At 46.0% G+C, this 18,227-nt stretch overlaps 2 protein-coding genes across 6 annotated transcripts in view; one reads left to right on the top strand and one right to left on the bottom strand.

Moving 5' to 3' along the window:
* Window positions 1-8,176, top strand: part of TEX53 (testis expressed 53) — a 37,783-nt gene extending 29,607 nt beyond the window's left edge. The window contains exons 2-4 of the mRNA XM_073230369.1: window positions 260-5,707; window positions 6,811-7,564; window positions 8,047-8,176. Of these exons, the coding sequence (XP_073086470.1) occupies window positions 7,314-7,564; window positions 8,047-8,173 (378 nt within the window). The 5' untranslated portion in view covers window positions 260-5,707; window positions 6,811-7,313 and the 3' untranslated portion in view covers window positions 8,174-8,176. The remainder of the gene's footprint in view (window positions 1-259; window positions 5,708-6,810; window positions 7,565-8,046) is intronic.
* The window catches only part of TMEM268 (transmembrane protein 268), a 157,570-nt gene that overhangs the window by 118,246 nt on the left and 21,097 nt on the right, over window positions 1-18,227 (bottom strand). For 3 of the 5 annotated variants that reach the window (XM_037027301.2, XM_037027299.2, XM_037027300.2), the window contains one exon: window positions 13,644-16,357. The exons of 1 other annotated variant lie outside the window; for it this stretch is intronic. In XM_037027301.2, the coding sequence (XP_036883196.1) occupies window positions 16,178-16,357 (180 nt within the window). In that variant the 3' untranslated portion in view covers window positions 13,644-16,177. Of the gene's footprint in view, window positions 1-9,626; window positions 11,287-13,643; window positions 16,358-18,227 lie in introns of those variants that run through there. One more of the 5 variants, XM_073225647.1, reaches the window with a different exon arrangement.

Below are 18,227 nucleotides of genomic sequence, written 5' to 3' on the forward strand. Positions count from 1 at the left end.
AATATTTCCTAGCTTTTCTACAATAGGTATGCATTGCAATTATAAACAGGAAACAAGGTAAGTTTTATGAATTGAAAAGAATACATATTTTGAATCCAGCACCTGCTTATGATGGGGAGTAGTCTGAAGACAGGAGAAGGTAGATTCAGATAGTCCCCACCACTGGCCTGTGCGCACCACTTCCAAGTTGGAAAAACACCTTCACTTCCCTCATCTCCTCTGAGCCTCCCCACATGACGTATGGAATTATCATTGCCAGGTTTGCAGAAGGATGAACTTGGCAGACAAAATTCTGAGCACACTAATGTAGCCTCCCGCCTGCCTTCGGGACAACCTCTGACGCATCCAGAAAAGACAGCTTCCTCTCCTAGCAGCAATAAACTTGAAGGTGAGTCCTAAACTGGGGTCCTAACACTAATAGCCAGGAACCCCCCAGGTAGGGTCCTTATTCTGATGACCAAACCACATTGATGTCTGAGCTAAGTCGGATGACAGGGTGACAGGAAAGAGGACCACTCTCACTAGGAAGTGCAGTTATTTTCTAGAACACACTGGAAAGAGTCCAGGGGTCCAAGATGGGCCTGCTTGATCTGAGCTAGGAATTACATGGAGAGCAGCAAGCAGATCTGGGAGGGAAGAACATACACACATACTTTTCTTCTAAGCCCTCGCAGCACTGTTTTATATATATATTTGTTCCCCCAAATTCAGCCAGGTGCTTGGCAAGTTAACAATGCCAGAATATGCGCGTGGACTGAGCGTAGTTCAGTGTGGATGAAATGCCGTGGAAGGGCAGGAGCCCAGTCCAGGACAGTGGACACGGTCCAGGAAGAAGAAATGCAGCCACTTTGCTGGCACTGATACTAGGCCTGGGTGACCTCACACGGCTCACAGCCACCCATGAGGCCAGCTACTGAAAGCCAAGGATCACCTAGCCGAGTCATTTCAGAATTCTCAAAACAGCTAAACCCTGCTTGCAAACCAATTTCACACAAAGTCAGATTGCTATAAAAGATCAAAGGGGTCCACGCATACTTGGATGGGGAGTGGTGGCTAGGAGCCCCACTAGCTTCTCCGCAGCCTCCTTCTCCCCTCCCCTCATCTCACTGTATAGAGGAAGGGACTTCTGAAAAGTCCACTGGGAGTGAGGTAAGCGTTAGAACCAGGATGGGCCCAATTCTCTTACCTTCCAGGCTACAGCTCTTTGCAAGACACCCACCATCCCCGAATGCACCCGTGAAGCACCAACACAGACCCTACTGCAGAAACCTGTCTCCATCACAAAGGGCTCCAACGTCCCAAGCCGGGGTCCACGTGGCTCACATAGCATTCCAGAATCAGACCATGATCAGGGATGGAAGCGAGCAGGGCAGTCCATCCAGGCTCAGTCATCACAACCTTTTCCCAGCATCGCAACTCCCTCCTCTTTTTTTTTCTAGATCTGAATACATATGCTTCTCTAGATCTATGAATACATAGGCCATACAAGAGAAACCTAAACTGCTACTCCCAGAATCACTGGCCATTCCAGCCGTGTCTCATCAGGAGACCCTGAGCATTCTCGTCGGCAGACCCCACATAGGTCGAGGCTGCTGGAGTGTCCCCAGGAGGAAGATGGCAGTGAACAGGGACCACGAAGACTGATTCAGAAACTTCCCGGGAGAAGGAGATGTCTGAACCACCCCTGTGCCACCAGCAAGAGTCACTTCAGCTTCTGAAAAAGCCACTGTGGGGTGAGCTGCCTCCGATTAAAGTCCCTGGTGATATCACAGGACTGTGTCTCTCCTCTTTTCCCTTCCCCTTCACCAGGGAGTATCTCTTCCAAATAATGTCTTGTCATTTTTAAATATATTGTCACATCTAACTTACCTAAAACAAAATTTTTAGACCTTTTGGATAGCTTTTTTGTAAATTGTGAAACAATTTCAAACTTACTAAAAAGTTGCAAGAATAACTCAAAGAACTCCTATTCACCTTTTAATCACACTCATAAAGGTATATCAAGTACTCAAGAGTTTTTAAATTTCTTAGTGATTATGTCCCCCTTATTTCTCTTAATCTTATTTTGTGCTTTATCCCTTTTACCTAACATAGTATATTCTTTTTCCAAAATTATAGATTATTAATTAGATCCATAGTTTTTTTATACTCTAGTAATTGCTGCTTTTAACTCTTAATACTGCCTTTTCTTGTATGTTCTTTTGATTACATTTTTTTTCCAGCTTTTTGTATTGGGAACTTATTTCATCCTTTTATTTTCTTGATAAAAGTGTTTAAGGACTGTTGTAGGCAGAATAATGGCCCCCCAGGAAGTCTTTGTCCTATTCCCCAGAACCTGTGACTATGTCACCTCTCATAGCAGAAGGGGATTAAGGACACATACATTTAAGGTTTCTGGTCAGCTAACCTTGAGATAAAGAGATAATCCCCGATTATATGAGTGGGTCCCATCTAATCACATGGGGAAAATCTCTGCAGCCCACCTGTGTGGCAGGTTTCTGCTGCCATAGCACAGAGGCCAGGCAGAAGGAGGGACCAGTGCCAGCAGCAGGCTACGTCACCACCCTCCTTCATGAAGAAGGAACTAAATTGGTGCCACCTGTGTTATAAAGCAATTTAACAATATCAACACCGAACCTTTAAAATGACATAGCCTCTGATCCATCCTCATTCTACCAATTACTAGGTGTGTCACCTTGGCCAAGATACCTAATAACTACTCTGTGCCTGTTTCCTCATTTGTAAAATGGGTACAGTAATGGAATCTACTTGTGACAGAGCAAAATATTAGCCCCAGTTCTCCAGCCTTCTTTGCCATAACTTCTTGGGTGAAGTGCACTTCCCTTCCCCTTAACTTTAGGCTCCATCATGTAACTTGCTTTAACCAATGGAAACTTAGCAGATAAGACACCAGACACCAGCTGGGCATGCTCTCTCCATCTCTAAGACCCCCATGAGAAGGACATGCCCCAGCTGGCCTATTCCCAGAAGAAGGCACATATGAGGCAGAACCACTCCAGCCAGCCCGATGGGCATGGTGGACAGCATGGCATCATGCAGAGGGAAGGACCACGGGAGAGAGCGCCAGCAGACCTCCTCCCTCCTCCCTCCATGCCTTGGTGGCCCAGTGAAACCCCTCTGTCCCCAGCATCCCCTGGTTCCCTGGCTCTGTGACATCACAGCCAGCCTCCTCTCTGCTCTGCCAGCTACAGGCAAGTGAGGCACAAGGCTTGTCCTGGGAGTGGTGGGTGGGGGTAATTTTTATGAACTTAAAAGGAAAATGTCTCCATCTCTCCTTGGACACCTTTTCACTCTGCTGTAGGCAGCAGATGCCCCCTCTAACTTACCTTGACCCCACCGTTTCTCTCTCTGGGTCCCAGCCTCACACCTGGGCTGGATGACCTATAGGGCTCCTCAGGCTCCAGAAGCCTTACCCTTGGACTATGTTTATCTTTCTTGTTCAGGTCGAAGTGCTGTAGGGGTCCCTGGAAACCTGAAGTTCACAGCCCTCCTGAAAACCCAAGAGCCCTTTTCTTTGGTCCCTGCTTTCACCTAGAGGAGGGCACTGGTAGTGCAGGAAACACTGCACCCTACCCGGGCCCTGCCATCATCTTGCCTACATCACCGTCATTATTAAGCATTTACTATGTGCCAGACACCATGCTAAGCACTTCACAGCTTTATGTCACCCATCCTCACAACTACATTCTGGAGTAGGTTTTGCCATCCCCATTTTACAGATAGTAAAACTGAGGTTCAAGGAGGTTCAACTGTTCTAAATTACACAGCAAAGTACAGCAAGAACTACATCTTGAGTTTTTCTTAGTAAAAGTATGCTCTAAAAAGCTATGCTGCTCTTTCATTTAATAACCACCTACCATCAACTCTCAGAGGAGAAGGTGGACGTGAACATCTGCCTTTCCCTAGAGCTGCCTGTAGGGTGAGGCCATGGACAGCACAGGCCCCGGCACCAGGCAAAACTACCTTAAAATTCCAGCCGCTCCTGTTGGCTGTCAGACCTGGGAAAGTCATGTTTATGAAACTCAGTTCCACCATCTGAAAAATGGGACAAAGTCCTGCCTTGTGAGGTAGACATGACAATTAAATGAGTGCACAGAGGCCAAAGGACCTGCCCGAGAAGCTCAATGAGTATCAATGTCCTTGACGCTGTGGCGGTTTCTCCTCTCCTGTTAACTTCTGAGATTGCAGTCACCAAGCAGAATGGGTTAAGTCCAGAATTTCAATGTTTCTATCCATTTCTATGAGCAGGGAGTAAAACACTAGAAGGGAGTGTTTGTGGAAGGGAGAGTACAGGCGTGACATTGGTATACTGTCCAGCAGTCAGAAGAAGTGTGCTCATCCCTGCCCACTGAGAGGGCAGGTACTGTGTGCAAATCCTTGTGCCTAGTGCTGGGATTCAAAGGTGAACTGGACCCATCCCTGCGTCCTTGAAAGCAGGAATCTCGCTCATGCTCACTGCCATATTCCTTACGTAGTGCTGGGGGTGAGTAGGTCCTCAATAAATATATGTTGAACAAACTTGAAAAATCACAGATTAAACTCTAGATGCTCACAGGCACATAAACAGGCAGTGAAAATACAGTCCATTGAAGACGGCCGGAAGTGAGATCACCGGAAGAAAGAACACGGGATATGGGATCACTGGAAATGAAAACATGTGGGCAGCTCATGGAATTGAGCCTGTGTATATAAGCTGTGCTGTGAAATAAAACTGCACCACCGGTCCGCCATCAGCAGTCAGTGGACCTCCTGATGCCAGCTTTGATTTCTGCATTTCTCTTGCTAACCTCTGTGTTTTTCTTCATCTCCCACCCACCCCTCTCAGGTTCAGCGGGATTGCAGAGCTGGACTTTGCAGTCCATTTGACAAATATTTACTCACCACGTTCTATGAGTTAGGCAGATGCTGGTTTTCCCTGGGCCACCATCCCGGGAAGCCTGAGGGGCTAGAGGACCATAAGAGAGAGGCCCCTAATTCCTCCCAGGTATAAAGAGATAGCTTCCCAGAGGGAGTGACACCTGATCTGAAAAGCCTGTGTGAAGCATGGTGGTAACACAATGAGAGCAAGCAGGGCACTGCCAGCTGCTCCCACAGCCAAGGAGTAGTGAGTGAGGCTGGCGAAGCAGGTGGGGCCAGATCCAGAGCAGCTCTGAGTGGCAGAACAGGGGAGCCTGAGGGCTGAGGCAAAGGAATGACTCAGTGGTTTTGCCCTGGAGGCAGATATGGCCAAGGGCCAGCAGGGAAGCTGTGGCTGTGGTGGCCCAGGGGATAGGGGTGCTGTGGGGCAGTGGATGGAGGGTGGCATATGACAGAGGAGATATTCATGAGGGAGAATCATAATGCCTTGATGGGTGACTGAGAGTGGAAGGAAGCCAGCAGGAGGCAGAAGGGGAAGAGGGTGTCCCATCTCTGCTCCAGACACAAAGTGAAGAGTAGGACCTAATCTCAGAAGAGGGACCATGGGAGGAGAAATAGGTTTGGACTGAAAAGCAGGGGAAGAGAGGTGGCCCCACCAGCAGGCAGCCAAAAACAAACCAAATTGTTTGTGTTTAGAGCCACCAGTCGGCTTGGCAGTGGGTGAGGCAAGAGGCATCCCGCCTGTGACATTCCCGGAACAACTCGGCCCCGCTGCTGCCTGCTGCCAGCACCGGCTTGGGCCCAGGACCAACGCTCAACCGAAGTACAGGTTTGTCCAACCATTCCACACTAACTGTCCCCTCTGCATCCTGCAGTGGGCTCCCAGCAGGGAACGAAGCTGACTGACTTCGTGTGGTGGACAGCGGATGACAGGGCACGTGCAAATAAACTCTAAGGATGTTAGAATGTGACAAGGGCCATGGAGAAAAATAAAGTGGGAAAGGGGGTTGCTTCTGGAGGAGAGGCATTTAAATAGGGGGAATAGGCCAGAGAGCCTCACCAGAAAAGATGACCTTTGAGCGAAGGCTTGAAGGAGGTGAGGGAATGAGTCCTGCTGATCTCGAGAGAGTCCCAGGCGAAAGGAGGGGCGCATGCCAGGCAGTCATGTTCAGTTCAGCTGGAATGAGGGGAGGACGGGGGGAGACACAGGCTGAGGGTGGTGGTTAGACTATGACTTTTTTCAGGGGAAGCCCAGAGAAGGACTTAGGCTTTAACGTGCATGCTATGGAAAGCTGCTGGGAGACTGAGCCGAGGTGAAATGAGATGTGAGCTGACTGGCATTGTAAGAGGACTCTGCCGTGTTGACCCTAGTGAAGACCACCGTGGAAGCAGCAAGGAGACCAGTTAGGAGGCAATTGCAATATCCAGATGAGAGCTGGTGGGGTGGGGAGGGGAGATGGGGGGAAAGCTGGTGCCCAGGGTGAGGCCGTAGAGTGAACCCCGTGTGCAGCGGATGGGAATTCCGAGTGGGGCTTTAGCCACAGGGAAAGGGGAATGAGGCAGGACACAGCCAGGGGCCTGGAGGACAGAAAGGAGGCTGGAAATAAGAGGAGGGCATACAAATTTGTGTCATCAGAGCTGGAAGGATCCTTGGAGAGGCCTAACTGGCACTTGTTAAAGATGGAAGTGTAGGCCCAGAAAGACAGGCATAGACAAGCCCAAAATTACACGTCAAGTTACTGGCAGAACCAGGACTTGAACCTGCTAGGCTGAGCTGCATTACCAGGCTCCCATGGGACCAGAGCCCAGCATGGTGCCACTGAGCTACATGAAGAGAACAGGAAGAGAGCAAGCACTGAGACGGCACTTGGCGCCTCTTATGAGAGCCTCACCATGGTCACGCTCATCAAGTTAATCTTCTATTCCTCTAAGGTGGGCAACACTATTCCCATTTTCAAGGCAAGAAACTGAGGCTCAGAGATTACAGAATCAGCCCCAAGAACACACACCTGAAAAACAGCAGACAAACCTGACTCCTAAACCTGGGCTAGTCTGTGGGCGTTGCTGCGCACGCCAGGGCTCCACTGCCACAGGCCCTGGTGGGGAAGCCACAGCCTGTGCTCACCCAGGAAGCCCTGCCCAGGGAGCCAGGTGGGACCCTACACAGTCTGCTGCCTCAGCAGGGCATCCCTGCAGGTAAGGACTGGCAGAGCAGAGGCTCCACGTTCTCTCCATGGGTCAGAGAGCCCTGGGCCGAAGAGGAAGGTCTGGCCGATTGGGCCCAAGCCCCGGGGTGTCTGGGAGAGGGAGGGGCATGGAACCTTGGGAGAGGCCAGCCCAGTATGATCCTCCACTGAAATAACAGTGGGCTTCTGGGACAGGGGGCTGCAGAGCCGTGGGCCTGTGCCCTTCCTCTTCCCCCCAGCCACCCAAACATGGGGTCAAACATCTGTTGCTGTTGCCAAGCCGGCGAGGGGCCTTCCACCCCTGTTGGCTCCTACAGTCCAAGAACTTCCCAACAACAAGAGCCATGGCCTTTCAGTAGGTTCCAGGCATGGGGGGTGGTTGGGAGGGACACCTGGGTTATTTCTCTGGACCTCAGTCCTCCCAGCCGCCATCTGCTGGGACACCCTTGGGTTTATCGCATCTTTTTGGGGGTGTGGGATGGGAGTAGTTACCCATATCTGTAACGATACAGCCTAAAAGCTGTACTAGTTATAAGATACTAGATATTGGTTAAGATCCCTGGCTTTAGTCCAACCCACCACTTAAATTCCACCCCAGCCACTCACTGACCTTGAGGATGTCACCAAACCTCTCTCTCAGCTTCAGCATCCTTCCTTGCAAAATGGGAATAATGAGAACACATTACCTATGTTTCAGGTTGTTGGAAGATGAAATGAGGCAATGTAAGTGCCTAGAATATGGTCCCCCTACAGAAGGCGCTCAACAGATGGCTGTGTATGTGTATTAATGGCCAGCTAGGCCAGGCGGGGCCATTAACATGTAAACTCTAAAATCTCAGCTGCTTAACCTGGTGCAGGGTTATTCTTAGCTCAAAAAGCTCAAGAATCTTTCTGTAAAGCAATTAATAATAGAAGCAATCCCTGAGTGGCCTATGACCAAGACTGTTTATTTATGGGTAATTCAAAGCCTTTACCCAGGATAAATGTCTTCCTTCACTTTTTCAGATCTGAACACAGATTCTCACAAAAACAGTTTGCCAAAGAGACACCCACACCACTCCTCCAACAACTGGTTGTTAATGAAAGCATGCACTCTTGGAAGACCCTGAACATTCTAGTCGGCAGCCCCCCCACAAGTCCCTGAGGCTGCAGAGCTGCTCAAGTGCCCCCAGTGGGGGAAGCAGTGAACAGGGGCCATGAAAACTGATTCGGAAACTCCCCTAGAGGAGAAGACATCTGAGTCATCCCTGTGCCACCAAAAAGCCACTTCAGCTTCTGAAAAAGCCACCGTGGGAGGAGTTGCCTCCAATTGCCATCACAGGGCTGTGTCTCTCCTTTCCCCTCTGAGATTGCCTTGAATGTGGAGCAATTAAAACTTGGCATCTCTTATAGAGAATGTGCTTTACCATTCTAAAACATTTTCAGTCACTCCTAACCAACCTAATGAGGATGGGCTTAGAAGCAGTCTGGTAGCGTGATAGGCTGCCATAAATGAGTGCTGGGATAAGTGTCTAGAGCTTGAGGGTGCAATTCTGCGGGCCTACTGCCTGACTCCAGCTAGTACTTGGGGCCATAGTGAACAGGGAGGTGTTTTGTGCAAAACTCTGCAACCAGCAGCCCTAGGGTGATGCAACGCACAGTCAGTGCAAATACACAGTTTGTTTGTGCAAAAAGCACAGAGCATGCTGAAGACCCCAGGTGGCTTCAACTCCAGCCAGGGAGCCAGGCCCATAACACTTCAACATAATAGGCAACAATATGGGAGCAAAAGAAGGTATTTTACAACCAACTTGGAGGTTTGAAGAAGGCTTCCTAGAAGAGGCAGTGCTGAGTTTTCTGAAGGTTGAGAAGGAACTCACTGAGCAAAGAGGAGGGGTGATGGTATTCTAGAAGGAGGGAACAGAATAAGCAAAGTTGGAAAACAGAGGCACAGGCTAGTGGGGTATGAGGGTAGCGAACTTCAGTGTTTGGAATGACTGAAGCAAAAACCTGAGCCAGGATGTGGTGGGAGTGTGGAGGTCAGAGCATCAGTGAGAGGCTCATGTCCAGGAAAAGGGATTTTTTTACTCTATCCTGAAGATAACAGGGACCCACAGATGAGTTTTAGACAACAAAGTGACATAACCAGATTTCTGATTTTTGCAATATGAACATGATAAATTGTTAAGAAGACAATTTATCATAGTAGCACACCCATGTCTGCCCCCACCTCAGACAAGAGAGGAATAAAGGAAGACAATGTCTTCTGCCATAGTATTGTAGACTAAAATCCATACCTACAAAGGAAAGCCCATCCTGGCTGCAATTTGAAGAATGTATAAAGTCTGGTATATTGCTTACTGTTCTAGTGCTTTATAATATCAACTTACTTAGCATAACAACACAGTACTCTTACCAACCCGGTTTCACAAATTAGGAAACTTAGAGAGCTTAAATAAGTCTGCCAGTTACACTAATAGTAAGTGGCATAGCTGAGACTTGCCTATCAGTTATGCTGCATTCACAGTGATGGCAGAAGAACATTCAGTTATTGCTTTTGGCTCCAAATTCACATTCACCAACTAAATGGAGCTGGGTCCTTTAAATCTTTTTCCTTCAGCAGCAGCCGCAGTGTACAGTTTTGTCGGTAGGGGGTGCCAGAGCCATTGGAAGAAGAAGGATTTTCCTTCCAGATGCTGGTGTGCCAGTTTAGCAGGCTCCTGCAGTGCACATGGCTTCTCCAGTACCCACCTCCGGCAGTGCGGCTTCTCCAACAGCCTTCTGCTGCACGGACGACTTTCCAACACCCCGATGCTGCACTGCATGGTGGTCAGGTAGCATTCAGTGGCCAGCAGCTTCTCCCAGTGCCCTCCAACAAATGGGGAAGTTCCTCCATCTCTGTGATAGCAATCCCTGACACCCTAAAGGGCAGATTTCTAGAACATTCTGTCAACACAGCATCTCAGAGACTTCTCGGCACCCAGGCAGCCACAGCCATGTCCTTCCCAACAAAGTCCAAATCTCAGCTGCGGATGGGATGTGGGTAGCTCGTCCTTGGGGACACTACCTCAGCCCTAAGGGTAGTAACTGCTCCTTGTATCTGCTATCCCTATACCCTTTAAAGTTATCTTTATGTCTTACTAAGTAATCCATTATTTCAATCTGTTATGATGAATAATTTATATTCAACTTCCCATTTTCAGATTACCCTGTGTTTTTTGTCTTCTGATTGAACCCTAACAGCTACAGGCACCCAAGCAGAGGCTGCCTAGGCAATCAGGACAAACAGCAATACAGGTATGAACTAGGGCAGCAGCCCTAAGATGGAGAAGAGAGCCCTGAGTTAAAATATATTTCTCAGAAACATACAAGGAAATAAGATTGTAGAATATGAGGTTCTTGGATTCTTTTGCAATGCAGAGAACTGAGAAGGAGGTATTAACAGAGCCAAGTTGACAATACACAGTAGATCATTTCATCTTGGTCTATGTCAAGCTGGAGGAGCCCATAGGACATCTAGGTGATCATATGCAGAAGGAGGCTGGAGATACGCAGCAGGGAAAGGTAAAAATCAATGGCTACAAGGAAACAAGGGGGCTTGCTCTGTGTGTGTGTTATGGGGGGAAAGGGATTATCATTTCACTAGGCTATAGCACCTCTTCCAATGGGGAAGAGTCCCCAACAGTATCAATTAGATGAGGAGACAGTTCACTTTCCCAGGTCCTCATTGCCCAGTGTCCTGTTTTGCTGCCAGTTGTCACTCTGCATCCCCTGCACCCATCTTCTGTTCCAGATTCTTCTTTTCCTATGCATTCCCCACTACATCCCATGACAAGGTCCCACTTTCCTGCTCCAGAAAAACCCCATGTTCCTCATGTCTTGGAACTATTTCCTGCAACAGATAGAGAGAGGTGCTTTGCACATAAAAGATGCTCTTAAATGGCACTTGCTGTTTTGATCATTTAGAATCCTCTTCACAGAAAGGATGGGAAGAGGTTCACATATGTGAACTTGTCAAAGGGCTCTTAGCCTCAGGGTGGTACTGTTCTTTGAAGGATTTTTATATAACAATAATGGAAGCCATAGCTGGACTTTACCTCTGATGACAGCAGACCAGCTTGTATCAGACGAACACTCCTGCTGAAAGCATATTTAAAAAGCTGTAGTTTGGGGTTTATTTCTTTTATCTGCTCACATGCCTCAGAGAGCTACTGGTGCAGTGAAGACTTAAGGGGCCAAGATCCTGGAGAGAAAGGAAGTGCAGAGAGATGAAATGAACACTGAGGTCTTCTGACCTCCTCAAGGCACCTGCCAATTCCTAAGCAGGGTCTAAGAGGCCAAAAAACTGGACAGAACTTTCAGCAGACCCACGGCTTGGGGTAACAAGAAACAGAGGTTGAGGGCTCACCCTGGAGTAGGAGGGCTGGCTTTAAAAAGGAGAGCTGGTTTTTCTAAACAGGTTTGCAGTTAAAGTCCCTGAAGGGCTATAACCTGGGAGTCCGGGCTAACCAGAATCAGACCAAGTCACTAGGACTGAAACCCCCCAGTCAGAGCGGGCCCAACCCGACTTTTCTCAGAAGCAAAAGAAAAATCCTTCCCTGAAGGACTATCTAGTCTATATATATACATATATATTATCTTCAATGTTTCACTTAAAGGAAAAAAAAGTCTAGCATTCAATCAAAAATTACCAGGAATACCATCTGGCCAAAAAGCAAAAGAAACAGATCACAGAAGAATGGGATGCTGGAGTCAGCAGACACAGACTTTAAAATACTGCAGCCAACAGAGGACAAGATGGATAATTTCCCCTGAAAACTGTAACCTATTTTTAAAATGCAATTAAGTTATAGAACTGAATACTATGATACTATGCTAGCTGGAACTAAGAACTCAATTGAAAGGTTTAATAACCGATTAAACACAAATGAGGACAAGAGTAATGGAAGCAGAACATGTCAGTAGAAAATACTCAGCCTGAATCATGAACCAAAAGGATAGAAAACACAAAAAAGCCTTAGAGATACAGTGAAAAGGTCTTAACACATATCGTCAGAGCCTGGAAGGAGGTGAGAGAAGGTAGATGCTGTGATGGAACGTATCACATCACAGATTCAAGATGTGTTATGAAACCCAAGCAGGATAAATACACCCAAATCTATTTAATGTATCATTAAATATATTAGACATTGTAAATACTTCAGTTATAAAGAGACTGATTTTTTTTTAAATCCCATGTGCCCACAAGAGGGACACCCTTAATATAATGACACCAATAAGCCACAGGTAAAAGGATGAATAAGATATACTATGTAATCACAAATCAAAAGAAAGTAATGTATCAGATAAAGTAGATTTTAAGGCCAAAATCTACTAGAGATAAAGAGGGACCTTTCCTAAAGACAAAAGGGCCAACCCACCAGGAAGTTTTAACAATTCTGTATGTATTGGTAATATTTGTATATATTTATGTATGTAATTTGTATGTGAGGAATAACAGAGCAAAACTTTTCAGAAGCGAATTAACATATAAGTTCACACAAAAACTTGAACATAGCTGCTCATTATTCATATTCACCACATTATTCATAACAGACAAGCAGCACAAACAACCCAGCTGATGGTTAAGCAAAACATGGTGAATCCATGCAATGGAATGTTTTTGAGCCATTAGCAAGGAGTGATGCACTGACACATGCTACAACGTTGATGAACCTTGAAAACATCATGCTAACATGGAAAACGACAGACACAAAAGGCCACATCTTTATAATTCCATTTATAAGAAACACCCAGAATGGGAAAGTCCACAGAAATAGAAAGTAGATTAGTGGCTCTCAGGGAGAAGGAAAAATGTGTAGTGACTACTAACACCACCAAGGCTTTTTTCAAAGGGGTGAGGGGGAGGGTGATGAAAATGTTCTAGAATTAAATAGTGGTGATGGCTGTGCAATCCTGTGAGTACACCGAAAACAAATGAATTACATAGTTTAAAATGGTGAATGTTATGGTACGTGACTTACGTCTCAATTTTTTACAACTATGTAATAACAAAAAACGTGTCAGAAGTAAAAGGACAAACAGATACTCTACAATCCTGGTTGGAGATTTTCCTCCCTCCATTCCTGAGAGAATAAACTAACCAAATCAGTAAGAATACAGATTTGAACAAGTTAAAAGCTTGCACTAATAGACACAGGTAGCAAATAGTGTGAGACAGCTGCAGAAGAAAAGCCATCATTGATGGAGCCTTTACTGTGGACCATACTGTGGGCCAGGCCTTGTGTTTTACATGCACCACCTCAATTAATCCCCCCTCATCACACAAACCCGTAATAGCTGAGGAAATGGAGGGACAGGAGGAACAGAGAATGAGCATCTGGCCCAAAATCACCAGCTTGCTCTTAACCTCCCTGTTCTCCTGTCTCCCAGAACTGAATTTCAGAGATTTAACTAGAATCTTTATTCATGTAAATACACAACATGGTGCTGGAATAACTGAGGTCTGACGCAGACTGACTAAACATTAACTGGTAATGTTCTACTACATTGACAAAAATATACATCAGGCACCAATGGTGAATAAGACATAGTGAGAGATTTTAAAAATGCATCAATATTTTATTGGGCTCTTACTCAAGCTTACAACTCAAAGTTGCAAGCGCTTTACATTTTTTATATCATTTAATCTTCACAATAACCTGCCAGGTAAGTAGTCTTATCCCCATTTCACACATGAAGAGTGAGATCGAAGGATGGGAAAGATACTGCTCCTGAGCAGCAGAACTTGGGTCTGAATAAATGTGACTCTAGAATCCAAGCTCTATGCCACTGTCTCGGCCTCCACTTCAGGACACGCACCAGCCTCACCATGCCATGCCTATATCGCTAACACAGAGCCTTCAAACTCAGAGCACATGTGCATTGTGGATCAGATCCTACCAGCAACCCTGTAAAGTGGGTAAGACAGAGATCACAGAATTTCCTGAGATGTAAGTGCAAAGAAATGTACCTTGTAGGCACGCTTGAATGCCCCACCCACAGGTGAGACCATCAGAAATTCTAAAAAGAGACAGGGAAGAACACATCGAGGACTCTTTAAGTCAGCCCTAAATGGAAAAAAACTGCTGCTCTGTCATTTAACACACACATTTTTATTCTCTGTCGTTACATTTACCAGAATTTTATGGTTGGATGATAAATATAGGCATCTGTTGATCACATTCACTGCCCACATTTCCTCGGTGGCACATGAGAAAGCCAGTGATCACCTTCATGAATAATTCTCACTGAGCAAAGCTGCCCTCGGAGCTGGCTAAAGAGGAATGTCTGGAACAGCAATTTCTAAGGGCTGGTCTTGTACATGATTTCTCTTCTCCAGCCCAGAGAAAGAAAACCGTCAGACTCCTCTCTTAGAGGGCAAGTTACCCTCATGATTACATACCATGTTCACCAGATCCATTTATAACGGAGTGAACTGCCAGGAAGCAGCAGATCTGGGATGAGACTCCAAGTCTCTTGCTGGATAGGCCAGTGTTCCGTCCAAAGGAGCATCAGATCTGGGACACCTATAAGATCCTTCTACATGTCGATGAAGACCTAACAGACAGGCCAAGGGCTAGAATGAAGCAGAAAAAGCTGGAAATTTCCAGAACTCTGGCTCTGAAAGGGCAATTAAGAATCATCTAACCTACCCATTTTATAAATAGGTAAACTGAGGACCAGCCAAAATTTACAAAAAAATGACAATTCAGAACCAGACCAGGTCTGTGCCAACCTCATCATTCAACTCCGTATAGAGAGCAGTTTGCAAAAGCTGCTAAGGAGATAACAAAGCACTCAATCCACAGGGTTTCTATTTTCCTTAGCAGGTCCAGGTCATGCACAAATAAGTATAAGATGCAGACTTGCAGACTTTGTCCTTGAGAGCTTAGTCTAGCTAGAAAAATAGGCATGTGCACAGGAAAACAGAGCCAATAATATAAAACACAAAGACAGCAGCTACATTAATAATCTAGAGGAAACAGAAAAGGCTAGCTTAATGTTGAAAAGCTTCAAGAAAAAGCATTAAGTAAAGCTGGGCTTTGAAGCATGCATAGGAATCCAACAGATTGAAAGCACTTGGTATGTCAGTCCAGGCAAGAGTTTCAACTTATGAAGGAATTATGCAGCAGATGAAGCCAAAATTACAGATAAAGGCTGGGTCTTGGAGGCTGAGGAGCCTTTAAGTGCCAGGATATGACTTCAGGATTTGAGCCTATGGAATAATGGGACTTCAAGCTTTTTGGGAACAGAGAACCTAGAAGCCTCTGAGCTATTTGTGGAACTCCATTAGACAGACTATCCTTCATTCCAGGACAGTTAGTGTCAGAAAACAAGGGAGTTGCTCTACATCTGTGGCACAGAACTACAGCTACCAGAACTCATGCCTTTGAACAAAATAAGTCCTCAAATCAGACAGGATCGCTGTTTTCCAAATATTCCCATTAACAGTGATGGTTGCCATTTGCTTTCTTCTTCTGTCTCCTGGAAGCCTGTGTGCCAGCAGACAAAGACAGGTGCTGCTGTTTTTCATAAAATACAAAGGAAGAAAAACTTTAAAATGGAGAACATTCTGGGAATCTACTTCTTCAGGTCAGAAGTGGCATCTTGTCATTTTAGAGGACCAAGGCAATGCCACAAAGAGCTGGGTCCTCCCTGAGCCTCAGTTTCCCCATCTGACAGGAAGGGCTTGGGGGTGAGTGCATCATTGGACACCAAGCTTTGACGTATGTCTGACTCAGTCTCATCATCTTCACATTTCCTGGGCTCTCCAGACAACGAAAGGGATGGAAGAGTGGCCCTTCCATTCCCACCCATGGCTCTAAGCAGCACAGAGAACAGGTTGGAGAGGGGCCAGCTCGGCAACCATCAGCGTCTGAAAAGGCCAAGGGTCAGCATGGGATGTCGACAAGCCGTTTGTGCGCACGGTCCCAGAGGGAGCAGGCAGCCTTGTTGCTGACATGACTGACAGCCTTCACAGTGCTCCCAGATGTTTCTCTCCTTACCCAAGGCTCGCCATCAGGCACCTTGCGCTCCTGAGGCCCCCGACTTCTCATTCAGTCTTGGAGGAGTTGAGTACCTTTATCCCTAGGTCACCTGGCCAGGAACGGGCAGCACCCTGTGCCAAGGATGTGTGCTTCTACGAGCTGGCAAGGGCATGGAATCCTTGGAGAGTCCGTGTGTCGTGTCCCCCCTGCCTGGGGAAGCTGGGAGGTCACCAGGAGCCGGATGTAGTAGCCACCAAACACCGCCAGCAACTGCTGGGCCATTTCCTGGAAGAGGCAGGGAAGCAGAGTGAGGGTAACCGAAAGCATCTAATGCATAAGGGGAAAGCCAGGTGGTTCTCACACCCCTGGACCAGCAGTGGTGCTCACTGGGAAGAACCTGGCCAGGCCCTCCCCTGGGCTCTTGGAAGATGCCTGGCCTGGTCTGGAACCCAAGCAATGCAACTCACATTGTGGGGCTCCTGCAGCCTGTTTCCTTATCTCCAAGGTTTGTTCATATAATAATATGCACAAAAAAGCTATGGAGCCTCAAAGCACTAGAAAATTCACCACTGATTTATACCAGTCAATTGCACACAAACACACTTTTTCCAATTTCAAATATCTTCGAGTCTGTGCAAGAGGTCAAGAATAACACACTTGCAGAAAATCACTGGTAAATGGGGGTGGAGGGAGGAAAACATTCTCATGATGGCAGGATTCTTCAATTTGTACCTGCTGGATTTCTTCAGACAAGTCCTCCTACTACAGTGATTTTGCTTACAAAAAGTGGATTTATCACAGGAAGACAAATACTGTATGATTCCACTTTTATGAGGCACCTAGAGTAGTTAATTTATTTAAAGAGAAAGTAGAATGGTGGCTTCCAGGGGCTGGGGGAGGGGATTGGAGAGTTCATGTTCAGTGGGCACAGAGATTCAGTTTGGGAAGATGAAAAGGTTCTAGAGATGGATGGTGGTGACAGTTGTGTAATGTGACTGTACTTAATGCCACTGACTTGTGCACTTAAAAATGGTTCAGGTGGTAAGTTTTATGTTATATATATTTTACTGCAATGAAAAAAATTAAATAGCAAAGAAGAATTCAGATAAGAATTTAAGAATTGCATTTAATGCATACTCTTATTAGCACATTTGGTCTCTCAAGTTTGTCCACAGATCTGGCAGTTAGGATTCCAGGGAAAATGGTTAACTCCTTATGTGAGGTACTGAAGGTCTTTCTTTATCCTTGCATCCAGTCTGAACGTAATCAGGTAAGGCGTGGGTTACAGTGATGCTGCTTACGTCAGCAGAGTTGTTGATGCAGAACAGGCTTTCAAATAAAAAAGGCTGAACAGGCATTTCAGCTCAGCCACATTGTGACAGATCCTGAGCAAGTTACTGTACCTGGCTGAGTCTATTTCCTCACCAGTAAAAGTGGAAAATGAGAGCATCATTACGCTTCCTGACTTCAAGCTCTATTACAAAGCTAGAGTAATAAGAACAATTCAGTACTGGCACAAGAACAGACCCACAGAACAATGTAACAGAATAGACAGCCCAAATATAAACCCATGCATACATGGTCAAATAATATATGATAAAGGAGCCATGGACATACAATGGGGAAATGGCAGCCTCTTCAATAACTAGTGATGGCAAAACTGGACAGCTACATGTAAGAGAATGAAACTGGACCACTGTCTAACCCCATACACAAAAGTAAACTAGAAATGCATCAAAGACCTGAATGTAAATCATGAAACCATAAAACTCTTAGAAGAAACATAGGCAAAAATCTCTTTTGAATATAAGCATGAGCAAGTTTTTCCTGGACACATCTCCTTAGGCAAGGGAAACAAAATAAAAAATGAACAAGTGGGATTATATCAAACTAAAAAGCTTCTGTACAGCAAAGGACACCGTCAGCAGAACAAAAGGCACTGCACAGTGTGGGAGAATATATTCATAAAATGACTCATCTGATAAGGGGTTAACACCCAAAATATATAAAGAACTCATACACCTCAACACCCAAAAAAGCAAATAACCCAATTAAAATATGGACAGAGGACCCAAACAGATACTTCTCCTAAGAAGAAATACAAATGGCCAACAGGCAGATGAAAAGATGCTCCATATCACTAATTATCAGGGAA

This window comes from Manis javanica, chromosome 2 (genome assembly GCF_040802235.1).
Source record: "Manis javanica isolate MJ-LG chromosome 2, MJ_LKY, whole genome shotgun sequence".
Lineage (NCBI taxonomy): Eukaryota > Metazoa > Chordata > Mammalia > Pholidota > Manidae > Manis > Manis javanica.